General features: G+C 40.5%; 1 protein-coding gene across 2 annotated transcripts in view; it reads left to right on the top strand.

Moving 5' to 3' along the window:
• FUT8 (fucosyltransferase 8) overlaps positions 1-25,791 on the top strand; it is an 83,406-nt gene that overhangs the window by 30,502 nt on the left and 27,113 nt on the right. The window contains exons 3-7 of one of the 2 annotated variants that reach the window (XM_081020913.1): positions 5,979-6,094; positions 6,193-6,358; positions 13,189-13,303; positions 20,442-20,679; positions 23,194-23,265. In XM_081020913.1, the coding sequence (XP_080877039.1) occupies positions 5,979-6,094; positions 6,193-6,358; positions 13,189-13,303; positions 20,442-20,679; positions 23,194-23,265 (707 nt within the window). The remainder of the gene's footprint in view (positions 1-5,978; positions 6,095-6,192; positions 6,359-13,188; positions 13,304-20,441; positions 20,680-23,193; positions 23,266-25,791) is intronic. The other variant, XM_081020914.1, reaches the window with a different exon arrangement.

Below are 25,791 nucleotides of genomic sequence, written 5' to 3'. Positions count from 1 at the left end.
GACTCAGTACAGGTTTTTGCCCCCACCCCAGCTTAACGTTTGAATCATCCTGAGCGAAACTGATTTTTCAGTACCAAGGCCCTTTCCTTAAGCCAGTACAGGAGGGTAAGAGACTGGGATATAAGAGACACCTGGTTTTATTCCCCATACCTGCTAGATACAAATGTTGGACTCTTTAGAAGTGGGAAATGCCATGTTTGGTAGTCATTGTCTCATGGTCATGTACTTGGCTAACATATGGAACAGAAAGGGTAGTAATAAATAACTTTTTTACTCTGCCTACTTAGCCCATCAGGACCTGTAAAAGAACCTGAACATGTTAATAAATGGAATTGAAATATATATAGTTGAGGTAGCCCAACCTCAACTATATGAGGTAGCCCAACATGCAATGAACAATGATTTTTTCATGTTGGTAAAATAGTAAGCAGGTTATGAAGAACTTCAAATGTCCACTCCAAAATGGATATCCATAGAAATGGGATCTATTGTAAGGATTTGTAAATGTGTAGACACTTGGGTTTTATAAGTAAAAAGGGAATGGTAGGTTTTCTGAGGGTCCCCGAAGACATTTAGTATCTTGGCAAGAAAAACAACCCTGCAGCATAAAGTGTTGCATGATTGGTTTTCTCAAATGAGGATGATTCCTGTCAGTTGAAGGTTGCACGCAGATGATAGTATTCTGCTGGGGGCTGAATTGTGTTGCAACAGAAGACTGAACAGTCTGACACTTCTCTTGCTTTCTAGTTAAATATTAGATTTTTAGTTCAGTTTTGATGGTAGGGCTCATCTTCAGCTGAACCCAGCTGTGGACTGAGTTTCAGAGTGTATCTGTGGAAAGGAGAATTTTTTCCCTAGAATTTTCAGTGAGTGGTGGCTTGCTTTAGATTTAAAAAAGAAAGTGTTGGAGAGAGGGGACTGCATTTTTTAAAGCATCATAGCTGTCCTCAGGACCCTGCTATGCAGGAGTTGGATTGGATCACCTTTAAAATGAAATGACTAGGAGTTGCAGCAGGAGTCTCCCAAGTTGCTATGATGCTACTATATGCTGCTTTCCTCTGCCCCTCACCCAGGCATCTTAGAGATTAGAGCACCTCAGTGGTCAAAACTACTCAACTCTTGCATTTAGCTATCCAGGCACTGCCACTGACTACTGCTTCAGTTCAGCCACAGACTCAGCTGGCAATATTCAGCATTTAGTTTCCATGAGACCATTTTTTCTTGTTGTCATATATGACATACCTCACTGCCCAAAGCAGGGTTTGCAACAGGAATTTCCCCACAAAAGAGGTGGTTTTGGGGATGCACTACTTAAATATATATTGCCACACCCCATCAGCCCTGATGGTATATTACTAGTACTATGAGTCTGAGTAAGAGCAGGACTAGATTTGTACTGTAGTTCATGGTTCTTGTCCCCAAGGGCAGTGTCTTGGGGAAAATAGCTGCAGGTGTCTTAAATGAGCAGAGGAATGGGGGGGAGGGGTTACTCCATGCCATCTTTTCCATCCATTAGCCTGTTCAAAGTCCTTCCCTGTTTGTCTGCAGCTGCTTTCACTGATAATGGAAAAGCCATAGAGCTGTACATAACATGTACCTCAGCCCTAATATCTTACACGTGATGGGGGACAGGAATACAGATGTAAAGTGTGTGTGTGTGTGTGTGTGTGTGTGTGTGTGTTCGTAGTTCCTGTTTTCGCCCAAGAATGCTTTTAATTTGGGGTACCACTGAATGAAATTTGAAAAACTTTTTGTAATTAGTGATTTATTTATTTTTATAAAAAAAGAAAGCTATTCTCTACTCCATATGTGGCACGAATACTTTATGTAAGACAATGCCATATAGCATTAGAGAATGATGGTTTCTATGTATATACTTCAGACCTAATGCACCACTCAGATCTAAGATTCATTTCTGCAGAGGGTACTGCCATCTTCATGAGAGTGCCAAACTAGGTGTTCATTGCTTGGGGTTAGGGCAACATTTGATTTAATTTGGAACTGCTTAAAAGCAAGTAGCTCTGTACATTTTATAAATATGTAAAATATTAGTTTTCTATGGTTACAAATGATGCTTTTATGAATCTAACGCAATAATGTTGTTTGGCTTTGATAAGAAAGTCAAATCTAAAAGGCTTCCCCCCCCCCCCCCCATAAAAAGTGAAAAGTGATATATTTTCATAGCTTTAAAATTTATGGAAATCTTGTATCTCTATGCAGAGAAGGAATAAAGTTTTTCTTCAAGTGCTTACAAAAGAGACAAATTAATTTAACATTTCTGTACTAGCCGCTACCCAGTGATATTTTTCCACATGAAGAAACACTCTTTAATTCAAGAGTAGTTTTCTGCATAACACACGTAATCTGTACAAGATTTTAGAAAATCAGGATAATTATAGAGAAAGTTCTGCATGCAAATGTTTCATGCCACTAATTTGGCATATAGCTTTTACATGACTAGCTTGCACAAGCAGTAGTTTTTCCTCTGCCATTTAGCTTTCTGCATTGTGCCCATTATATGTTAAATCTAGTGTTACATTTAGATATTTTTACAATATGATCGAAAAGACCATGCTTTTAAATATGTATTCTCTTGATTTTAATGCTTGTGGCTTCATTTTATTGCATTTTATCCTGTCCTTTCTCCAAGGAGTTCAGAGCAGTATTCTTCCCCTCCTTCAGTTTATCTTTAAACAATACTATGAGCTGGTTTTCCTGAGCATCAAGCATATCAACCCAAGACGCGCTAATACCAAAGGAATGTAGAGATATTGCCTATTTAAACAATCAAATGCTTTGACTTTTCAGCATCAGGAGAACAGTAGGTTCTGGATGTGATTGACTCCAAAAATTGTATTGAGAACCCTTCTATAATAGGGAAGGCTGTGGATCTTTGCCTTATGAATCCGACTTGATCGTGGTAGACATAGTTGGGTAAAATTTTTGAAAGCCTACTGGCCAATATGCCTGTAAATAATTAAGCATCCACATTAATCAATAAAATAGTTTAAGGAATATGGCCTCTATTCTGTATGTCAATAAACAATTTCAGAAGGGAAGGCTAATAATCTGCTGGGACCAGAAGCATTGTGGAGCTTCATATTTTTGATCCCATTTTGGATTTCTGCTAGAGTAAAAGATTGATCTAATGATTCCTGGTGAGTCTGGTTAAATCTTGGAATTATATTTTTCCCCTAGGAGTTTTGTGAAGATTTGGGAATCCAATGGTTCAATGGCATACAGTTTTGTATATATAGTTTTTAAAATTCCTCCAAAATTTCTTTTTGTCTATAGGTCCCCCCCCCCTTTTGCCTTTTAACAGTGCATTACTCATTTTGCTTGCTATATGTACTTGTTTTCACTAGGAGGGCAGAATTTTTGTTGTTGAATTCCTAATAATATGGCTTTCTCTTCTGAAGTGAATAAGTACCTGTGGGATTTCTAGAGATCTAGGTTCTGCTCTTTTAAAAAAAAGTTTTCTGTACACTCTGGTTGCGAACGTGATCCGTGCCCACAGTGTTTGCAGCCTGAAGCGCCGTGTCTGCGCACACGCGTGATGCAATTCGTCGCTTCTGCGCTTGTGCGTGATGTCATTTTGTGCTTCTGCGCATGCGTGAGTGCCAAAACCTGGAAGTAAGCCGCTCTGGTACTTCCGGGTTTGGCGCAGTCCCAACCTGAAAAAGTGTAACCCACAGCGTTCGTAACCCGAGGTATGACTGTACCATTAAACTTAAAAAAATCAGGAATCTCTTTAAGGCAGAGGTTTTCAACCTTTTTTGAGTCCATGGCTCCCTTGACCAACTACATTCTTTCTGGTGCTCCCCTGTGGGGAAATGTGCTCTGAGCGCCAGAAGCTCAGTTATGTCACTCCTTGCCTGCAGAGCCACCACCCTTCAACCCTTTTCAAAAACCCCTCCCTTGTGGAGTGTTCCCTTTTTTCTCTCCTTGGAAGTTCTCCAGACAGCAGCTCCGCCTCCCTCCCCAGAGAGAGGTGCCTTCTCACACTGCTTCACAGTGGCCTGGGAAGAGGATACCCCCAGCCTTAGTGGCCCAATGGAGAATGGTCGAGGGTGAACGTGAGGCCAGCAGCAGTGCTGCCAGGCCTGCATGGCGGAAAAGCTCCCTTTCAGTGCTGGGGACTCAGCTCCCAGGCAGGCTTTTCACACAGCAAGCACAAGAAAGGCCAGTGTGGCACCTGCTGGCCTGCCCGCCCGCCCGGCCTCTCACTTGTGTCCATCCATTCCCAACAGCAAGGGCTGGTGGACTGGCTGGCTGGGCTCCCTCACCCACATGTATGCTTACTCTGAGGCTGCCTCAGTTCCTGGCAACCAGCACCCCTTGGTTAGCCCCAGAGGCACCATTCACCTGAGGAGTTTGTAGCCAGAGCTCTGCAACAAACAACCATGCAAGCCTTTGGGAGGCAGAGACACAAGAGGGCATCAGAGGAGGGAAGGAAGGAAAGAGGGATGGAGGCCAGTTTTGCCTGCAGCACCCTTGACAATTATTCAAGGCACCCCAGGGTTCCATGGCACACTGGTTGAAAATCTCTGCTTTAAGAAGTGTCTCTCTAGTAAAATATATATATATATATATATATATATATATATATATATATATATCCAGGGGTCTAATTTTCCACAGAAGGTTTTAGGTCTGTGCACTCCCCATTGAATTCTGGTGATAACAGGGGTATGGTCTGAGATATTAAGAAGACCAGTCTCGTGAATTATGAACCTGAGAGTCAAGGCCTTCTGTGATTAATAAATAATCCAATCTGGCATAATTTTTGTATCTTGCTGACATATGTGTATAGTTTCTTAGTTCTGGATTGGCTATGTGCAAACCATCAAAGTAATTGTGTTTATGTAATATGTAGGATATTTTTAAAAAGACTGTTTACATGGGTTTTGTGATAGGTGAGATGTTCTGCTTTTATCAAAATAATCATTGAGTACAAGATTTAAGTCACCATCTATCACCACTTCACCTCAGTGTGTAAATGAGTGCAGCAGCAATGTAAAAAGTTTCATCCAGAAACTGTTCTTGTTGGGTATTAGGCACATAAATAGAGCATAATGTCAGCCAAGAGTTAGCTAACAGACCTTTGAGGAAGATAAATCTTACATTAGGGTCACTTAGTATATCTTTTAATTGAAAATCAAGTATGGGAGAAATCCAGATTCCTGACTCCCTACTTTTGGAAGTACCTTGTGAGATGTACAATGTCCACCTCTACTTTTGAGGAAGGATTTTGCATCAGTATTGTATTTCTTTTTTAAAAACACACACGAATAACTTGTTAAAAAAAAAAAAGGTCTGGGGTATCTCCCTTTAAAGCAGACCTTACCCATATTCTTCTTTTGGTTGGTGCACCCAGGCAATTCCAAGTTACTGCAGTTAACTATGGCAGTATAAGGTTAATTTAAAATTGTACAACATATACCAGGCATCAGATCTGCAGTCATGGGAAAAAGAAAGTGCACCCTATTTGAATTCTGTGTTTCACATATGAAGACATAATAGCAATCATCTGTTCCTTAGCGGGTCTTAAAATTAGGGAAATACAACCTCAGAGGAACAACAACACATGACATACTACACTGTGTCATTATTTATTTAACAACCAACCTTCCCAACAGAATAATCTCTACATGATTGAGAGCAGAATAGTCCCATCTCTTTCTTCATGAGCCAAATGCTCATAAGCTGAAATTAGGGTTGTTACTCAACTAAGTTTCACTCAGAGTAGACCCACTAAAATTAATAAACATGACTAAGTTAGGCTCATTAATTTCAGTGGGTTTACTCTGAGTATAACATAGGTTTTTTATATTTTTGTTTAAGTTTTGTAACAAAAGACAAAGCCACTCACAACACAAAACTACACTTTTTTTCTAGTCCATTATCAAGAATATCCTTTCAAAAAGCATGTAACACTAATCAAACTTATTTGATGCATTCTTTCAATTTTGCTGTAGGATACCAGAAGGTCCTATTGATCAGGGCCCTGCTGCAGGAAGAGTTCATGCTTTAGAAGAACAGCTAATAAAGGCCAAAGAACAGATAGAAAACTATAAGCAACAAACAGGAGATGGTTTGTATAATGACTATTTTGTACATAATTCTACAAATGCATTTTCTGTCTAGAGGAAAACTAACGTTGACAATTCTGTACCTTTTCCTTTTTTTTAGTGGGCTTAGGAAAAGATCATGAAATATTGAGGAGGCGGATTGAAAATGGAGCCAAGGAGCTTTGGTTTTTTCTCCAGAGCGAATTGAAGAAACTTAAAATATTGGAAGGAAGTGAACTCCAAAGGCATATTGATGAACTTGTATCTGACTTGGGTAATCATGAAAGGTACTAATAACAACTACTGCTGAGTTTTTGCTGTGCTGTTACTATTTAATTTGTATACCACGCTTCATCCATAGATCTCAGGAATCTGAAGAGAGCAGGAGGTGCCAGACCGACTGGTCTCCCTTGGAGCTGGTTCCCTCTGGTTGGCTGGCTGTCTTCCCTTTTGGCTCCCTTTCTCCTCTTCATTCCTGCTGATGGCCTTGGCACCTTGCAATAGCTACGATGTACCCTCTCTTTTTCCATGCGCTGCTCTGGTTTGCCAGAAGCGGCTTAGTCATGCTGGCCACATGACCCGGAAGCTGTACTCTGGCTCCCTCGGCCAATAAAGCGAGATGAGCGCCACAACCCCAGAGTTGGCCACGACTGGACCTAATGGTCAGGGGTCCCTTTATCTTTTACCCTCTCTCTGCTCTGGCTGCTTTGCATGATTCACCTCAGCCAGCTGACAGGCACATAATTGCCCGGCGCCTTCTTTTCCTCCTTGTGCCCCTCTTTCCTTGCTTAGTTGACCAGCTGCTTTTTCACCTTGGCTGCCCCTGCTCCTTTGACCATATGCCCATCTTCACCCCTATCCCTGAGATCTCCAAGGCTGCCTGCTCCTTTGCCCACAAGCCCATTTTCTTTCGGCCACCCCAGAGATCTCCAAGGCTGCCTGCTCCTTCCCTCGTATGCCCCATCTCTACCCTCGACCTGCGGATCTCCATAGCTGCTCTTCTCCCCACCAGCATGCGCAATCTTAATGTCCACCTTTCATGTTTTAGACATTGTGATATATCACTATATTGCAATGTTTAGCTGGTGATATATCACGATGTTGAAAATCAGATATCGCCGATGTTGAAAATCAGATGTCGCCTAGCCCTATTAACATTGTCCTTCACAGGCAACATGGAAATTGACTGTAGACACTCAGTGGGTTTCATAGTAGAAGCAGGTTGGCTCAAGGGTACTAGCTGTGAATAATACCCGACGGATGTAGATGGGTACCTTGAACAATGAAATCAGATTTTTGGGAGGTACAGGGGGCTTCAGTGGGAAGGAGAAGGCAAGTGTCCTGTGTGATTGTCTGGAGGCAGTTGGAGGATGGATGGCAGCTAACTGATTGAGGTTGAATCCTCACAAAACAGAAGTACTGTTTCTGCGAGACGGGGGGGGGGGGGCTGGTGTGGGGGAATACCTGGTCCTGAATGAAGTAACTGTGCCCCTGAAGGACTACAAACGCAGCCTGGGAGTCATCTTGGATTCACACCTGTCCATAAAGGCGCAGGTTAATTCTGTGTCCAGGGTGACTGTCTACAAGCTCCATCTGGTACGCTGGCTGAGACCCTACTAGCCTGCTCAGTCTTGCCAGAGTGGTACATGCCCTGGTTAAGTCTTAATTGGACTGCACTTCAATGTGCTCAGTGTGGGGCTACCTTTGAAGGTGACTGGGAGCAGCCGTCGGGATCATATAAATTCAGTCCTGATATACCTACATTGGCTCCCATTAAGAGCACAATACAAAGTGTTGGTGCTGACCTTTAAAGACCTATATAGCCTTGGCCCTGTATACCTGAAGGACCATCTCCACCCCCATCATTCAGCTCGGACACTGAGATCCAGCACCAAGGGCCTTCACTGTGAGAAGTGAGGTTACAGAGAACCAGGCAGAGGGGTCTTCTTGGTAGTGGTGCCCACCTCAGATATCAATGAGATAAGTATACAACCTTTAGGAGACATCTGAAGGCAGCCCTGTATAGGGAAGTTTTTTAAATATATATATATATATATATATATATATATATATATATGCTGGAAGCTGCCCAGAGTGGCTAGGGCAACCCCCTATGGGTGGGGTACAAATAATAATATTATTTATTTATTATTATTTTATTATTAAGTGTCCTCTACAAGCAGGACACTGCTTGCTCTTGTTAGGATTCAAGTCATTGTTTCAGACCTTTTGTTGACAGCACCCAGGTTTTTCTGTATGTGTGACACAAAACTTTCTCAAACCCTTTCTACAAAAGTCATACTATAAAATACCATATTGCCAGCCATGAATGCAGAAACTCTAAATGTAAAAAATAGAGAGAAACTAGAGCATAAAGTTGTGTTTGAGTTTCTTCTTTGTTTCAGCATCTGTTTTTAAAAGTATTGGCCCATGTAGTGTCTTCCTTACTACTACTATTATTATTATTACCCGCCCTTCACCAGTAAGCCCTAGGGCAAATGTTTGTAATCAGAAGCATCCAAACCATTCCATTAACTGATTTTAAGAACCAAGGTATGGGATTAAATAGAGCTAAACTCTGAATTAAGGGAGCAGTTCTAAACTGTCTGAGAGGGCATCTGGGGCATTCTTGGATATTTGTGACTTTCTCTCTCAGCCTGTGGGAGGGATGCCCCCCTGAGGTCCCTGTGCGGTGATGAAAAGCTCTGCTGCCATTGCTCCTTCACTGTTCCAGGTAGGAGAAGAAAAGTGGCATGTTGGAAGGCTGTTACAGGGGACACTGGATCCTTGGGATCTAAAGTCCTCTTGTTCCCTCAGCATTCCCCTGACAAGCAAGGGAAACCTCACAGCCCTGGAGCTGGTGTAGTTTTGCAGTGGGAGGTAGAAAATTTTAAAAGCAAAATGGAGGAGAAAATAGATACTCTTCCACCTTCTGCCCTTGCCAGTGCAAGTCTTGCAAATATGTGATTTTGTCTTTAGGTGCAATCCATGGGACGTAACCGCCACATAAATTGCAGGCTTACTATATTGGGTGTTTTAAGATTGTGTTTTAGCATACCATTCTGTACTGCAAAGTTCAGTAAATGTCTGTTGAGGACTATTGTCACCCCTCCAAGCAGTGTGCCTCCATAGACAATGGGGAGATACGTTTTCATTGTGAGCTCCTCGACTGAGGCAATGTCCAACAGACCAGTTTTTTTGTTGTTGTTGTTGTGAAGGGGTTACTATAGGGATGCTTTTATCTTTTGAATATACAGTGGTGCCCCGCAAGACGAATGCCTCGCAAGACGGAAAACTCGCTAGACGAAAGAGTTTTCCGTTTTGGAGGTGCTTCGCAAAACGAATCTGCTATGGGCTTGCTTCGCAAGACGAAAATGTCTTGCGAGTTCCTGCGTTTTTTTTTTCCTTTCCCCCCCTCTTTTTCTAAGTCGCTAAGCCGCTTATCTGCTTATCCAATAAGCTGATAAGCTGCTAAAAGCCGCTAAAAGCCGCTAAAAGCCGCTAAAAGCCGCTAATAGCGCTAATCCGCTAATCCGTCAATGGGCTTGCTTCGCAAGACGAAAAAACCGCTAGACGAAGAGACTCCCAGAACGGATTCTTTTCGTCTTGCGAGGCACCACTGTATGGGTTTTGCTTAGAATCTTGCATATTAGATGTCTTAATCAGCTGTGACTCTGAAGGTCATACACCTTTTTTTAGAACCACATGTTCCTCAACTTTGTATGTTTCCTCTAATATTGGTGGCTTGGGCACCTATATTTTCATTTATCAATCTTTATATATACTACTTGTTCTGGAACATAGAGAGAATAATAGAAAACGATATTTGCAATCAAACTTGAGAACTTAATTTCACATAACAAAAATTTTGGTAGCCTCATGAGACTACGCTAAGGAATTTCCTCTTTGGCCTGTTAAAAGTTATACAAAATAAAGCTATATAATTTGTTGCCTTATACCAAATTGATTTCTTTGGATATGTTTACTGCTAAAGAGGTGGTCTTTCTGGGTGTATATTTCATCTTGAGAATAACTGCCAAGGTGCAAAAATCTCATAAGCTATAAAACCAAATCTAAGTCGGCTGTAATACTGAAAATGATATATTTTTTGCCAGTCTTGCGTTCTAACTGGATTAATTTGTTTACCTCGATGTTCAGTAACTGTACACTTACCTTGACAACAAGAACATATTAAATTTGCCTGATCTAGATCTGGCATTAAAGTTAATAGCATGTGGATCATTATTTACAACCCTGGTCATTTCTGTAAAGCTGATACTTCTATGATGTTTTGCAGATGTATGTGATTGGCTCCAGATGCAGATTGGATTTCTGAGTTGGTGAAAATACTTGCTACCGATGTTGATGACCTTAATGTTATATATTAAACACAATAATCCCTGCTTTTACTAAAGATTTATTTGTTTCATTCAGTATAAATTGAAAGCAAGTACAGCTGAAAGCTTATATGCAGTGCAAATATTTAGATGTTCTAAGTTTTGTAGACTAAGGTGCAATTTATCCCCACTTTCTTCCACTTACACACTAACACATATTTAACACACCCCCTGGACATATCTAAATAATGGCCCTGGCACATTGAGAGCATTGGAAACTGTCTCAGACCATGTCAGACCATGTCCATCTATCTCAGTTTAATCTTAACTTCTGGTCGTTGCCCAGTATTTCTGGCAGAGTACATTCCCATCACTCCTACCCATCACTTGTTATCTGATTCTTTTAATTGGTGGTGCCAGGCATTGAATATGAGACCTTTTTGAATACAAAGTATGTGCGCTACCATTGAACTATAGTTCTGTCTCCTGAGGTTTGCATTTACTAAGGCAACCAGAGCCCTAAGCCCAGTGCCATTCTCTCTGCATGTAAAAGGCTTGATGAACCTGAGATGGATCATGCATTAAGATTATAGCAGACAAATTTTTTGGGGGGCAGGTACTATTTAGTCCTAAAATAACCTGAGATTCTCTAATAATTGAACAGACCAATTGCATCTAATTTGTTTACCTAATGTGATTTTAAAAATACCCGATAATGAAGATTATGCGGCTGCTTGAGTAGATTATGTAATTCCATGAAATCTGATACTCACCACGAATTCCTATTCAGTTGCACTCAGGGTCTTATGGTTTATTGAGCCTTTGACATGCTGGTTTTACCTTATAACTGTATTTATTGGGCAATTATTGATCCTCCACTAAAAGAGTGATAGGGAGCATTGTGCCCTGTATTTTGGATTTGATACAATATACTATGAGATGTTGGGAATGCAGTTGCAGGATATGGCAAAGATTTGTGGGAGTCCTGTTGAGTAATTCTGGATATTGTTGGCCAGGAAATTTTAGAGAACGTTGTTGCTGCCATCACCATAGGACCTCTGTGTGTCACTTTAAGCTTTGATTCTGTTTTTCCTTCCTCTGCCATTCTCCTTCAGGGTGTATTCTTTGCATTCTGGGATTTGGCAGTATTAGTCTGTTGATAATTCACAGATATCTCTTGAATCCCAGGCAGCTGCCCTGCTGAGTTATCATGCAAGCCTAGTTGAATCTGTCCTTAACCCATTGAGAGTGTTTGTCCTGGGCTTAGCTCAGGTGAAGTTCACATCAGGCATTCTCCGACATGCACTCCAATGCCATACATGTTGGTACATGGCAAGTAGCACATAGACATACTGTGCTCAAAGTTATTCTCAGCACTGCACAGCCTAGCCTATCATGGTGATAGAGAATTTCACTGAGAGTTTTTTTGAGGGAGTGGATGTTGGTTTGACCAGCTGCCATTTATTTATTTATTTATTTATTTAGTAATAAATATAGCCAGGTCTGTATCAACACCTTTACCCCTTCTTTGCATTCTGTATGAATGGCAGAGCCATGAATAATTCCTAAGTAAAGGTAAAGAAGGCACCCTCTGAAACTGCTTAGGGGGAAAAGGGTGAGGCTTTAGATATAATTTTGTGGGGTTTGGGGTCTATTACTAGTTGGCGAAGGTCTAGCCCAGGTGTCAGGAACCTGTGGCCTTTCAGGTGTTGCCGAACTACACTTCCTATACTCCCTAACAATTGGCCTTGCTTGCTAGGGCAGAATGGAGTTGTACTTCAACATCTGGAGGGCCAAAGGTTCCCAGTCCTATCTTAACCCAAATAGTAAGAACCTGCAGCACTTCTAAAATGTGTTCAGAATTTGTAAGCCTGCTGAGAAGGAACTTTCATTACTGTGGAGCAACCATTCTAACTGTTCATTTGTCATACAGATTGTATGCCTCTTCAGTGCTTTTTTGGTTGTTCTTGAAACAAATGTATGGATACTAGTTAAGGTACAATTTCTTGTGTGAAGTTCAAGTAGTTTTTAACTAAGCTATGAACTCTGGGTATAATTATACACATTCATAGTTTTTTGTCTGTCACCTCCCCCCAAAATTGATTGAGTGGTTTGAGTTGGTTACTGCTCAGAACTAAATTTATTAGTATGCACTGATGGTTTGTGTCTTTTTCAACAATATTGAGTTGGCCTGCTGATTCCCTAACTGCCTATAATTTCCACCATGAACCTATACTTTCTTCTCTTTTGCCAACACCTCTCCTTGACACTCTAAATGGATCAGAGTACTGGTTTTTAGTCCACCTCTCTGCCTGTTATCTGTAAACTGAAAACTTCTCACAATACTTTAAACAGCAGGGAGATTGTGTATTAAACCTATATGCATATTTTCTTAATGTTTGATGGTAGCAACTCATTTTGGCTTCCAAGAGAGATTATTATGTTGCTCTAGTTGCACCAAAAGATTTGTTTTATTATTATTGTTTTTGGTGCTTAGGGGAAATCAATTCCAATTCTGTTTGTGCATGTGTGTGAGCTTGGTTTTCTCATCCCTAAACTGTTCAAATATTTTGCTTAAATCAATTTGAGATTGCTAAATTTATTGAAGGTGAATACATGTGCACATACAGATATTTGGCTCTGGAAGTTGAGGGAAATCAATTTTTTAAAATTCCTATTTTAAGATCTTATAATCCTCATTTAGTTTTCATTTTGCCAGTGATTCTTCTGATTAGTTAAGTTAGCCACTAAGGTTGTTTGTTTGCTTTTTTAAAAAACAGGTCAATAATGACAGATTTGTACTACCTCAGTCAAACAGATGGAGCAGGTGATTGGCGAGAAAAAGAAGCCAAAGATTTGACAGAGCTGGTACAGAGGAGAATAACTTACCTTCAGGTAAGAATTATGGAGAAAGTGTCCTTGAATAGAAAGAAATTAAAGTAGGATTTCCTGAAGGAACATTTAATTCATGCTAATATAGAGCAGTGTGAGAGTACATAAGGCACCAGAAAAATATATGTATTTACCAGGGTTAAAGCAACTTCAGTGATTAAAATAATGAAATTAGTTTATTTAATACATGTTTGGACATTAAGTAAGAGAGCATTTGGTAAGTTTTATAGATCAAATTTATTTGCTGTTTGTGTTCAATTTCTGTTGAAGTGCATTTCCAGTCACTTAGCTATGAGAAATTGCTATACCTTTCATCAATATACTTTCTGGTTTTATCATTTTTTACTAAATTAAAAAGAAGAAAATCTCTTTGGCTGTTCAGTATTTTGTCTAGATAACATTTTTTCTCAGACTTTGAGGGAAATTTGTAAGGTATGTTCTTTTGGATTGAATCACATATGCAAATTCCATAAGTCCATGGCCCATCAGTCACTAACTTTATGGTTAAAAGGACATAGTGACCATAGTATCCAGGATGTTATGCTTGGTTGTCCCATGGCAAATACTTTTCTGGTGACATCTTTAAAAATCATGGTACTACTGCAAGAGAGAAGGAAGTGCCCATTCAAACATGACCTTAGAGACACTTCATGCAGTACTTTCGCTGACATTGTGATTAGTTCTAATCAGAAAAAGTATTTAGAATTATTTTAAGAAGAGGTATGTTTGTTTGTGTGTATGTATGTGTGCCTTGGTACACATATTGAGAAGCAAATTAATGTAGAGGTGCAGAACCCATGGCCTTCTAGAGGTTGTTGGACTCCCAACTCGCCATCAGCACCAGCCATCATACCCAATGGCCAGGTATGATGGGAGTTGTACTCCAGTAACATCTGGAGGACCTTAGGTTTTTTCATGTTGAAGAACATTTTAAGGAAGGCTTTTATGTTCAAGACTAAAACAATGGGCAAGATGATCTCCTGAGGGAGCATGATTTTCCAAATGAGGCTGCTCTATACATGTGCATGGGACGCAGGTTAAACCACAGAGCCTAGGACTTGCCGATCAGAAGGTCGGCAGTTCGAATCCCCATGACGGGGTGAGCTCCCGTTGCTCGGTCCCTGCTCCTGCCCACCTAGCAGTTCGAAAAGACGTCAAAGTGCAAGTAGATAAATAGGTACCACTCCGGCGGGAAGGTAAACGGCGTTTCCGTGCGCTGCTCTGGTTCGCCAGAAGTGGCTTTGTCATGCTGGCCACATGATCTGGAAGCTGTACACCGGCTCCCTCGGCCAATAAAGCGAGATGAGCGCTGCAACCCCAGAGTCGGCCACGACTGGACCTAATGGTCAAGGGATCCCTTTACCTTTACCTTTATACATGTGCATCTTTAAATAATTCTGGAATGATATAGCTAAAGTGGCAAACTTATACCTGCTGACCTCAGAATAAGCCCCAGTGAACTCAATGGATCTTCTGAGTAGAACTATTGTAATTGCATTTTTAGGAAACATGCTTTAGGACTAAAGTGATAGCAGCCACGGTCCAGAGGACTGAGAAGCTGGGGGTCCAGTGAGGTAGGCTGGGGTGTGGAGGTCTTTACTCAGGACTTGTCGACATGAGAGATTGTCTGTTGTTAATGCTTAAGTCATAAAAAATCAGTAATGCTAAGAATTTGCCAAATAATTGTCCGCAAATCATTAGCAAATGATTAGTTAGTAATCATTAGTAATAGACATATCTGCTTTATATTAACATGTTGTACAATTGGCACCTCATTTTAAAATTTAAAGTAAACAATTGAAAAAAAATGAACTTTATTATATTCTTGGGAATATTTTGCATATTTCTTAAGGCAGTTTGTTGGAAGTTGTAGTATCATTTCAGTTTGCATCTTGATAGAAATGGTAACAAATCAGCGAACAGTTAAGCTGTATAATATGCAAGCAATTTGAACTTGGTTTTGCCACGTTTGTGGTAATTTAAATCTTATCTCTAAAATTCTGCCTCATGATTCTAAACAAAGCAGTCAGTACTATGGAATTGTGACCATGTAAAAATTTGAAGTGCATTAGTTTTCAAAAGACACTAGACAACTCATGTAATACATTTTCCTTAAAAGTATTTAGATAAGATAAAAGCCATTGGAAAATGCTACTATTCCAATTTTAATATGCATATAGAGCAGTGCTCTCTAGGGATGAAAAAAAAATGGAATTCTTATGTGAATTCTTGTTTCTGGATTGGGCTGAAGGACATTCCTCTGATGGGGTGACATCTCCTGGTGGTGGTATCCTAGAAAGTTTACTGCCTCCTCTCCAGGGGGTGGGGTCATTCCTGTGAACCACCCTGAGATCTATGAATGAAGGACAGTATACAAATTTAGTCAATAATAATCCCACTCACCAGAGCGATTCTCTCTATTGCCACTGCTGGTTGGGTCTGACTTGCTCTCTTCAGAGGCTTGTTTTCTTGACTTGTTTTTTGGTTTTATTGCCAGCCTGAGCCGGCATAAAAGTTAATTACAACTTGATTTCATATTTTGCTAGGATTGTGACCATTCCAGTTGCTCAATTTTACTTCAATATCAATTCATTATGGGTGGAATCCATTTGGTATTATTGTGCTCAGGGAAGGGCTTGGGCCAAAGCAATCAAACAATGCAAGTGATCCAGCTGAGGCATCAGGTAATGGAAGAAGAAAGGTTATTTCTGCCATTTCCTCCTACTGTCTCCAGTGCCCCTGAAAATCAGCTCCAGAGAGTCGGGGAACCTTCCTGAACAAAGTAGAAGGTGGCATGGAATTTCCTCCTCTTCCCTTCCATTAGCAGATGCCACCACTGGTTCACTTATATTGTTTGTATGGCACGAACAATGTCAGATACAATTTAATAGTCTTCTTTTTCTCTTCATTAAGCTGAGTTCCTACAAAACTGAAGTATCATAATGTACGTTCTCTGCAGAATTTTGAATTTATAGTTTAAAGTGCCTTAAACAAATGGTTATCAGAGTGTATTTGTTTCTTTTATATTCAGTAAATAAAATTGAACCTATACATGTTAATTTTCATGTTGTATAAAGATCTGAAAAGTTCTTTCAGTAGCATTTGAGCAGAAAATTTTGATTAGAAAATATTAGAAAAATGTTCAAGTCTGCTTACTTGAACAACATTCATATAATCTAAAAGCTTTGCTTGAGGTTTTTTAAAAATTAGAATACATGTGAATACCTTAAAACACGTTGAAAACTAGGTGGATCGTGGGTTCCCCCAATCCTGCTGTGCCACTTCATCAGCTGGCCAGAGCCTGCCCAGCTGCCAGTCACCTGGTGTTACTATGACAAAAGGCAACCCAGTTTTCCTTTGTAGCATAGCGAATTATGCAGCAAAAGAAAAGCCAAGGATTGAAGTAACCATGGGGAACTTGGTAGCAAAGCTGATCCCAACAGGCTTTCTCTCACTGCTGATCTGCTGATCAGCTCATCAGCGCTGACAGTAAGCCTGCCTTGCAAATGCACAGTTTGGAGTGTTTTTTAATGCTCCTGATTGTGCACTGGCAGCTGTGTCTTCACCTGTGCCCCCTGCCCCACATCATATCACATCTGATGTCAGGTGTGGGACAGGTAGACATGCTTTGTGGGAAACAGCCTTGTGAACAAAGTTGGCATCTTTGCCAGGCTTAATTAGGTCTGTAGGCCAGAGCTTTCCTGTTGCTGTTGTAATACATGATCATTCAAAAACATGCATTTCTCTTAAATTGTTTAAAGGGGGAGAAAGCATTCTGTATAAACTTATCATTTCAATGAGTAGTGTTAGATATCTGATATCTAAAAGATATCTAAAATAGATAGATATCTAAAAGAAGTTAACCTGAAAAAGAAGTTATCTTTGAAGTGCTGCAGTTGGTATTTATTTTATTATAGAATACTCATATCCCATTTATTCACCACTCAGGGCAGCTAGCGACATTTAAAATCAGTAAGAAATAGAATAATTTTTTTTAGAAATAATAATTAAAAAGTTGAATCCAGCATTGCCCAAATGGAGATCTTCTTGGATAATGGGACTTCTTCCTCTCCTCTCCCCATACAGCACCACGTGCTTCCCCAGAATTGCTGTGGAGGGTCCCCCACCTTCTAAAACACGTGGGAGGCTGCAGGGAGGAGGACAGGAAGTGGAAGTCGTATTGTCAAAGTGGAACTCAGTTTGGATGCAAACCATAGACAAGCAGCAGCAGCTAAAACATAGCTAATACATGCTAATTACTGTCAGAGCCCGTAGTGTTGATGACCAACACCAACCTCATACTTCACTGATCTACAAGACCACCTACAGGGTAACATTAAGGTCAGTAGTGAACACTATTTCCTGGGATACGACTTCTGGACATAAATCAGCATCTGGTGGTCCAGATCTAGATCTGGCCCTGATTTGCTTTGGAGTGATCTAGTAATCCAAATATTGTACAGTGGTACCTTGGGTTACATACGCTTCAGGTTACAGACTCCACTAACCCAGAAATAGTACCTCAGGTTAAGAACTTTGCTTCAGGATAAGAACAGAAATCATGCTCCGGTGGCGTGGCAGCAGTGGGACGCCCCATTAGCTAAAGTGGTGCTTCAGGTTAAGAACAGTTTCAGGTTAAGTACGGACCTCCGGAATGAATTACATACTTAACCCGAGGTACCACTGTAGTCCCATTCACTTGCGTTGGGAAACCAAACCAGACACAACTATTAGGTTTTTACACATGAGTGCATCAAATTAGAAGAAAAGATAGCCCCCAAAAGAGTGAATTAACCCTGCTAAATTTCAGATAGGTAGGTCCAGGGGATTTTATGCTAGGGGATTTAATTTTCAATAAAGAAAGTATTTTAAAAATACTGTACTACATTGGTGTATATATTTCACTGATATGTGCTTATACACTGATTCTGGTATGTGTAAAGAATCATGAAATGTCTGGGGAAGGTTATTAACATGTTTCTTTGAGTCATGAAAATCGTGTTTGCTTGTGTGGCTATGCATTTAAAACTTTTAATTTTCTAAAACTGGCACTTTGCCAATAGTACCCAAAGTAATATGGAACAAAATAAATAGAAACAATACAGTATTGTTAAATAACCTCACTAAAACCTAACACAAACAATTAGATAATGCAAAGCAGACAGCAAAAGGAATCCCATCTATTCTCTACCTGAGATGCAACCTTCTTGTATGCAGAGTATGCACCGTGCCATGTGAAGTATGGCTCCCTAAAATGAGTCATGTTGATAATAATCCAACTCGGTTCATTTTTGTAGGAAGTGAAAAACATGCCTCTGACCTGGTACAAATTTCCATGGGGGTGGGTATAATGTGCAATAGAAAGTGGTATTGCAAAGACACAGTACAGTGGTACCTCCAGTTACGAACTTAATTTGTTCCGGAGGTCCGTTCTTATCCTGAAACTGTTTCTAACATGAGGTGCACTTTCGCTAATGGGGTCTTCCACTGCATGTGCGCCTCCGGCATGCGACTTTCGCTTGCACCTCGGGGCAAAGTTTGCTACCAGGAGCACCTACTTCCGGTTTAGCGGAGCTTGTTACCTGAAGCGTTTGCAAGGAGGACGGTACGTAACACGAGGTTCCACTGTACCTTGTGCCTTAGAGGAGAACAGACTGTAGACAAGAGGATAGGTGGTGCAGGAAAGGTAGATAAATATTAAATGAACAGTTGGATTTTAAAGTGTCACCCAGGAAGAACTGGAAAGGACAAGAAGTCCATGACTACAGCTGAATCAACCAAAATTCCTTTTCTTAATTGCTGCCTATATTTGTTTTGATTTTAACTTGATTTATTTAATACCCCATTTGTATTGCCTTCCCCAGAAAACTGTTGTTCAATTTTATTCTCATAGCAGTGTTTTAGACTAGGTTAGGCTGAAAGATGGTAACTTGCTCAAGGTCAAGCAGTGAGCCTTATATTTGCATGGTAATTCTAACCCATTCACAAATGGTAGAGTTTGGCAATTGCAAGGGGGAGGCCTTCAAAATTTCAGGGAGCACATAACTCGTGGCAAGAGTGGTACTTCCCTCTCATTTTCGCTGCTGGCCATTTAACTCTCCGCTCCCCGATGCTATCAAATGATGCAGTTTCCAAGCATTCTGGGTAAAATATTGGCACCAGTGGCTGCTGAGAAAATCTCTGTTTCCATAAATAATAACACTAAAATAATGGCGGAAGGGAGAGATCACAAAATGACCTCAGTTCAGGAGTTTTGCACTCTCAAGTTTAAGCCAAAAGTTTTTTTCAGAGAACTTTGATCTCAGCACTGTTGGATTGGGATTTTGAGCTTGGGTCTCCTTGATCCAACTCCAGCTTTTATTAAACCAATTCTCACTTCATGTTGTACCACAAACTCAAGCAATCCCCTCCATTATACATCAGATCCTTAACATCCTTTTTGAAAACTATTATGTGCCTGTGTGTGTGTGTGCATCTGCATTTGTGCATGTGTGTGAGAGAATGTTAGTATGTGCATGTATGTTTTACTACACTCCTAGACCTTCCATTGTAGTAGTATCCAGGTCTGTATCTGCTGAACAGATTCTTGAGACTCCTTAAGGACTAACAAATTTCAAGCTTATGCCACAATAAATGTGTTAGTCTTTAAGCCACAAAGCTCTTTGTTCTCCTGGACTTGTCTTTTTATTCATACATCTGTTTCTTTGTCCTTGATATACAAAAATTAACATACAAACAATTAACATTTGTTTAGTGTTAACAATACAGACAGAATTGCAGTAGGATGGGTGGGTGGTTATGCATGTTCACTGAAGCAAGCTAAGAAATTTGAAAACTAGCCATCTTCAATGGAGAACATTCCACTTTCAAAGCAGTACTGGTGGCACGTGAGCATTGAGACCAAAAGTTATAATGCTGATGAATTCAGAAATAAAACAGTAATTTAAAATCATAAAATCATTTTATTTTATATTAGCTTAGTGAAGAATGTACATAAAATTTTGACGGAGCAGAAGTCTATTCCTGTATCTGCATATGAATTATGATAATTGCTATATAATTTATGATAGTTCTCATTTGCTCTGAAAAAATTATTTCTTTTGTGTCTATAATGTCTTCATGTCTACTTTCTCATTTGTAGAACCCTAAGGATTGTAGCAAAGCCAAGAAACTAGTTTGTAATATCAACAAAGGCTGTGGTTATGGTTGCCAACTTCATCATGTAGTCTACTGCTTCATGATTGCATATGGTACTCAAAGGACGCTAATTTTGGAGTCACAGAACTGGCGATATGCTACCGGAGGCTGGGAGACTGTTTTCAGGCCAGTGAGTGAGACATGCACAGACAGATCAGGAAGTACTACTGGGCACTGGTCAGGTAAGTCCCATTTCATTACAGCTATTTTTCTTTCTTGCATAAGGGGCATGTTAAGAGAAATCTGATAACATTTCAGTCCCAATTACCATTTGGGACCCACTCTTCCTTTCCATTGTAGAGGAAAGATAATTTATGTTAGGAAATAAAGAAAAGCAATGGAAAGAAGAAAAATGAATATTATCAGGTGGTTTGAGAATTTCCTCAGATCGCCCCATGCTTACTTGGCTGTTCTGATGTTTTTATCAATTGCTCAGACACAGAAAGTTGTATTCAACAGTGTGTGAATGGACTTCTCTGCCTGCGAAACAAATCTTTTCTTCTTCTCCCCACACACCCCAAATCTGTTTCAGAGGTTTGGGAAGCCCCTTCAGTCAGATTTGGAGGGCACAGAGGAGGAGAGGAAGGGGGATGTTCCATTGAACAAGCAAAAGTCTGCTTATTTAGCGTTTGACCTTCTACTCTGGGTAGTATCATTCTTCTCATAGCAATTCAGATAATCTACTGGTCAAAAGAGTAGAGAATGGAGAGTTTTTTTAATGATCTAAGGTACTGTTTCATGAAGCTAAGCCTTGTGATATAAGACTGAAGTTCAATGCTCTAACTCTGGTTCATCAGATGAACTTGGGAAGCTCACAGATGAGCATACAAGAGATATCCCTTGTTTTGGTCACATCATTTGAAAAGAAGATGTGTACCGTCAGTGAATGTTATGTCGTCTGGGGTTTTTTTTAAAATAAAAAAAAAAAACTTTGGCTGGTAGCCAGTCATGTTATCAACAGTATCTAGGCTAGCCTTCAACCCTTGTTCTCTTTCTAATTGAATAGCTATATTAGGCATGTTGGCTGGAATCCAAAAGGCAATGGCGAGAGCCTTTCTGTATTCATTTGTATCAAAACAAGGGTCACTTATTGCACCAAAGAAATACATTGCTGAGAGCTGTTTATATATAAACAGTTTAAGAGATATGGGTAGGAATCTCAGCCTAGTATGGCATAGCAAATATTTAAAAGCATATTAGATATACCAGGCGTAAACATCTTGGTTGTCTGATCTTTGTTTGGATCTGATTTTATTGTGCTTCCTCTATACTTTATAGTTTTACTTCTGCAGAGATTGATCTTGTTGATAAAAAGCTGTGATGAAATTTCTCCTCTTGGAATTTTGTTCAAAAAGTAGCTCTGGGTTATCGTCTGAACTACCAGGTGCTTGGCTGAAAATCAGTTACACTGAATACTTTATCTGGCGTATATGAGTTCCAGTTTGACCTATGTTTTAGTTAGATGACTTGTAGCTTTTTGTTTCTCCTTAACAAATGTTCCAGTCCTAGAATCCTGGCTTCTTCCTTCTTTCTTATTTAGGCCACACTTCAAAGTGATATTAGCCACATAGTTCCATCCATAATTGAAGGGAGTCTTTTTGTTTTTGTTTTGACCAGTAGCCAGTGTGGAGGCTTAAATCAGATTGGGATCCTGGTAGAGAAAATAGGGGCTCTGACTCCCCCCCCCTCACAAATACATACTGCAGCCTGATCTAGATCAAGGTCACCACACCTGAAATTTGCATTGCCCAAAAGGGGTGGTTTTTGGTTATACAAACTGTGGGTGCAGGGACCCTGATCTGTATCAGCCCACAGTGGGGAGGGCAAAAGGGTTAAAGCCACATTCTTTGCACATTAGGGTCCTGGTCTGGTTCAGGTCTCATGCTATTTGCTCCCAAACTCTTTGCATTTAATTTTTAATTTATTAAATTTCTATATCACCCTTCATCTGAAGGCCATAGGGTGGTTTACAATATAAAAATACAAAAATATATAGCATAATTTTTGGATTGGATAGCCATCTGTCATGGATGCTTTAGATGAGATTCCTGCATTGCAGGGGCTTGGACTAGATGACCCTTGAATCCCTTCCAACTCTAAGATTCGATGATTCTATAAATAACAAACAAAAACAATACCCTCGGTTTAAAAGACCATTGATTTGTTTTGGAGCAGATATACACGACTAAGGGGTCATCCCAACTTACCTTTGTTCTGCACTTTCTAGTCATAAGTCTGCACTTTCCAGGTCGGTGATGGAATGGTTTGCTTGTTTTTGTCCCAGCACTTTTACTACTGAATTGTTACAAACAGCAATCTGAGGGGAAAGCCCATTGCTGTTTGCTCCAATTCAGTGGTAAAATGTGGGGTTTCCTGGGGAAAGTGCTGGGACAAAAAAATAAAATAATAAAATAATAAAATCAGACAGACTTGGAAAGCCCAGACCTTTTGCCTAGATACACGGCACAAAAGGAAGTGTGGATGAGCCTGAACATTGCATGTAATTTGGCCCAAAGTTGCAGGAAGTCTTTCAGAAACACCTTTTTACACTACTTGAGTACTTGATAATGAACTACTTACTTTGAGCCAGTTACTGGTTTGTTTCAAGAAGTTCAATATGAGTCAAGGAATCTGAGATACTTTAGAGTTGGATTTAGCTGCTTCTCTGAAACAACGCTCTCTGAACCGGTTTCCAGGTTTGGTTTCAGGTTCGATTCGACTCTCTGAATTAGACTGCAGGATCCTCCAACTGCGAAACATCAGTACATGTAAGGTTATAAACACATCTCTCTCTCTCTGTGTGTGTGTGTGTGTGTGTGAGAGAGAGAGAGAGAGAGAGAGAGAGAGAGACTCATTTTGAAGATGATTTGGAGTGAGTGAACAACATGCAACTTGAATTGAATTCATAATTTCAGACTGATAACATTTCCCTCTAGTTTGTGATTTGCTTGTTAGTGATTTGGGTTAGTGCCAGTTGGAAAGAGGCTTCTGTTCTCACCAGGGCTAATGGAGAGCAAATGGTGGCTTGAGCTTGTGTTGGCAGCTGACAAATGATCACATGTAAAATTATGCATTAGCATACTTATGGAGGTCTTGGCCTCTCAATCCCATGAGAACAAGTACCGTATTTTTTGCACCATAACACTCACTTTTTTCCTCCTAGAAAGTAAGGGGAAATGTCTGTGCGTGTTATGGAGCGAATGCCTGTGGGTGGCGGGGGGGATCTGCTGCAGTCGTGAGCAGAGGATCCATGGTTCCCCTTCCTTCCCTCCTCCGTGGTTACAAAGCATGGATCCACATGGATCCTCAGGATTTTTGCGTTGGGCTACTCCAAACTCACAGTCAGATCACATGTCTGTGGCCACAGCATGAACCACAAAAATCATATATCCACTATTTCGTTTAGAATATATTTTTTCTTGTTTTCCTCCTCTAAAAACTACGTGCGTGTTATGGTCTGGTGCGTGTTATAGAGCGAAAAATACAGTAATCTTTCACTGAGGGCAGCCAGTGGTATACTCAGGTTTGCTTCTTCTGTGCAATTATAGTGAATCCATTCATTGTCCATTCATCTGTTGATTGAAGTTCCAGGACTATGAAGTTCCAGGGCACATGCAGAGTGTCATCTGCACAGAGTGCCTTATTGTCATAGTGAATCTTACTCTCTTATTTTGGGCTGAATGAACTGCTGCACAATTCAAACAAGAACACAAATAGAAAGCAGTTCTTTACTAGACTGCTCCCCTAACCATACAGGTGATTAAATTATATGGCAGGGTTTGTAACAGTCTTAAGATGGAATGTGGGAATTGTTAAAAGGACTTGTTTTGCTGTCCTTGGTACAAAAAGGCACCAAAAACATCAGGGGCAGAGAAGCTTAGGCGTTCTCCCTCTGAAAAGAGTAGAACCTAGCAGTTAGTTCAGTTTTGTATTCTTCAATCCCTGTGATGCAACCTGAGCAACATTTTATTTTTTGCACCAAAAATGGCCTTAACAGTAACATAACCTTATAAGGACCCATAGCTGAAGATCTTCCTTTGCACAACTAAGAAAGTCTAGCATAAATGAATGGTGACAGGAAGATGCCCCAGTTATGCTGAGTACTTGTGTTTGGAGTTCTGAAGCAGGGTAGCTTGAAACGTTAAACTTGAGAAGTGTTTTCAGTGTGCTCAAGTTACTCTGTGTTCTGAGGCAAGACTTTTGTGGGAAATGCCAAAGCTTCCATCACCAGAGCTTCAAGTATACCCAGCTGGAAAGAGATAGTCTTGTGCTGTGTGCAATGTCATTTCAAGCTTCCTGTCTGGAGTTTATAGACAGGTGTTGATGTGATTGAGTTTAGGTGTAAGGTTAGGGTCATCCCCAATCTCTTATTCTACAATGTGCCCAGCAGTGCAGGGGGCATTTTTAAAGTGTGTTTTTCTTCTCCATTGAATTGAGTGGGAGATATTTTTCTCCCGTCAGCTCTTGTCACTCAAAATCTATTTTGCAAGGAAAACTTCAAAACATGGGGGTGGGCGGGATTGTGTTTTGCTGCTCTCTGAAAGCAAAGTATTCATATTCAAATATATTAACTTCTTTCTTCCTGTTTCTTTGAAGTAATAAAACTTTTCAACTTAACTTGTGCACACAATAAATAGATATAACGATCTATGCCAATTCACATTCCATTAGTTTTCCTTTTGCTGTTTCTACGTAGGCAAGAGCAGTGTGAGTTCAGAGGCAGTGAGCCCAGCTTCACTGGGGGCCAACAGTGTGCAATTACCAATAAAGACAGGGCAACAGTTTGGGATTAAAATGGCCACAATTTTATTGGTTACAAGATGTAAGAAGGCTTTTGGCAATAGGAGCTTGATATGTATCCTGAATCAGCCTAGCCTGATTGCTTGCTGATTGCCCGTTATGGTCAATCCTGGGTTAAAGGATCCCCCCATGATGCAGATCAAATGGGGAAGACCTGCTCGGCTGCCATTTGGGAAATTTTATGGCCTGTTAGTCCATTTCTGGGCCTCCAGACAAAACTTTTCCCATGGTCCGTTGCCAAGTGCATTGCCCACTCACAGTACAGCAGGAATGTAAGGTATGGAAGTGGACCTGAGTGAAGACAGGCTCCCCCAGGTCTTCCTCCAAACCCATTCCCCCTAGACTGGCCACGATTGACCGATTTGAATTTAAGTTTTGGTGGGATTTCCCAGAGCACCCTGCAACTGACTAAGATTGTTAACAGTGCCGGCAGCCACATGGGTAAGGACACTTGGCTCCCCTGAGTCTGCACCAGTCTTCAATGGCTGCCATTG

This window comes from Podarcis pityusensis (genome assembly GCF_964106645.2).
Source record: "Podarcis pityusensis genome assembly, chromosome: 1".
In the NCBI taxonomy this organism is placed as follows: Eukaryota; Metazoa; Chordata; class Lepidosauria; order Squamata; family Lacertidae; genus Podarcis; species Podarcis pityusensis.
This window is presented reverse-complemented; position numbering and strand designations above follow the sequence as displayed.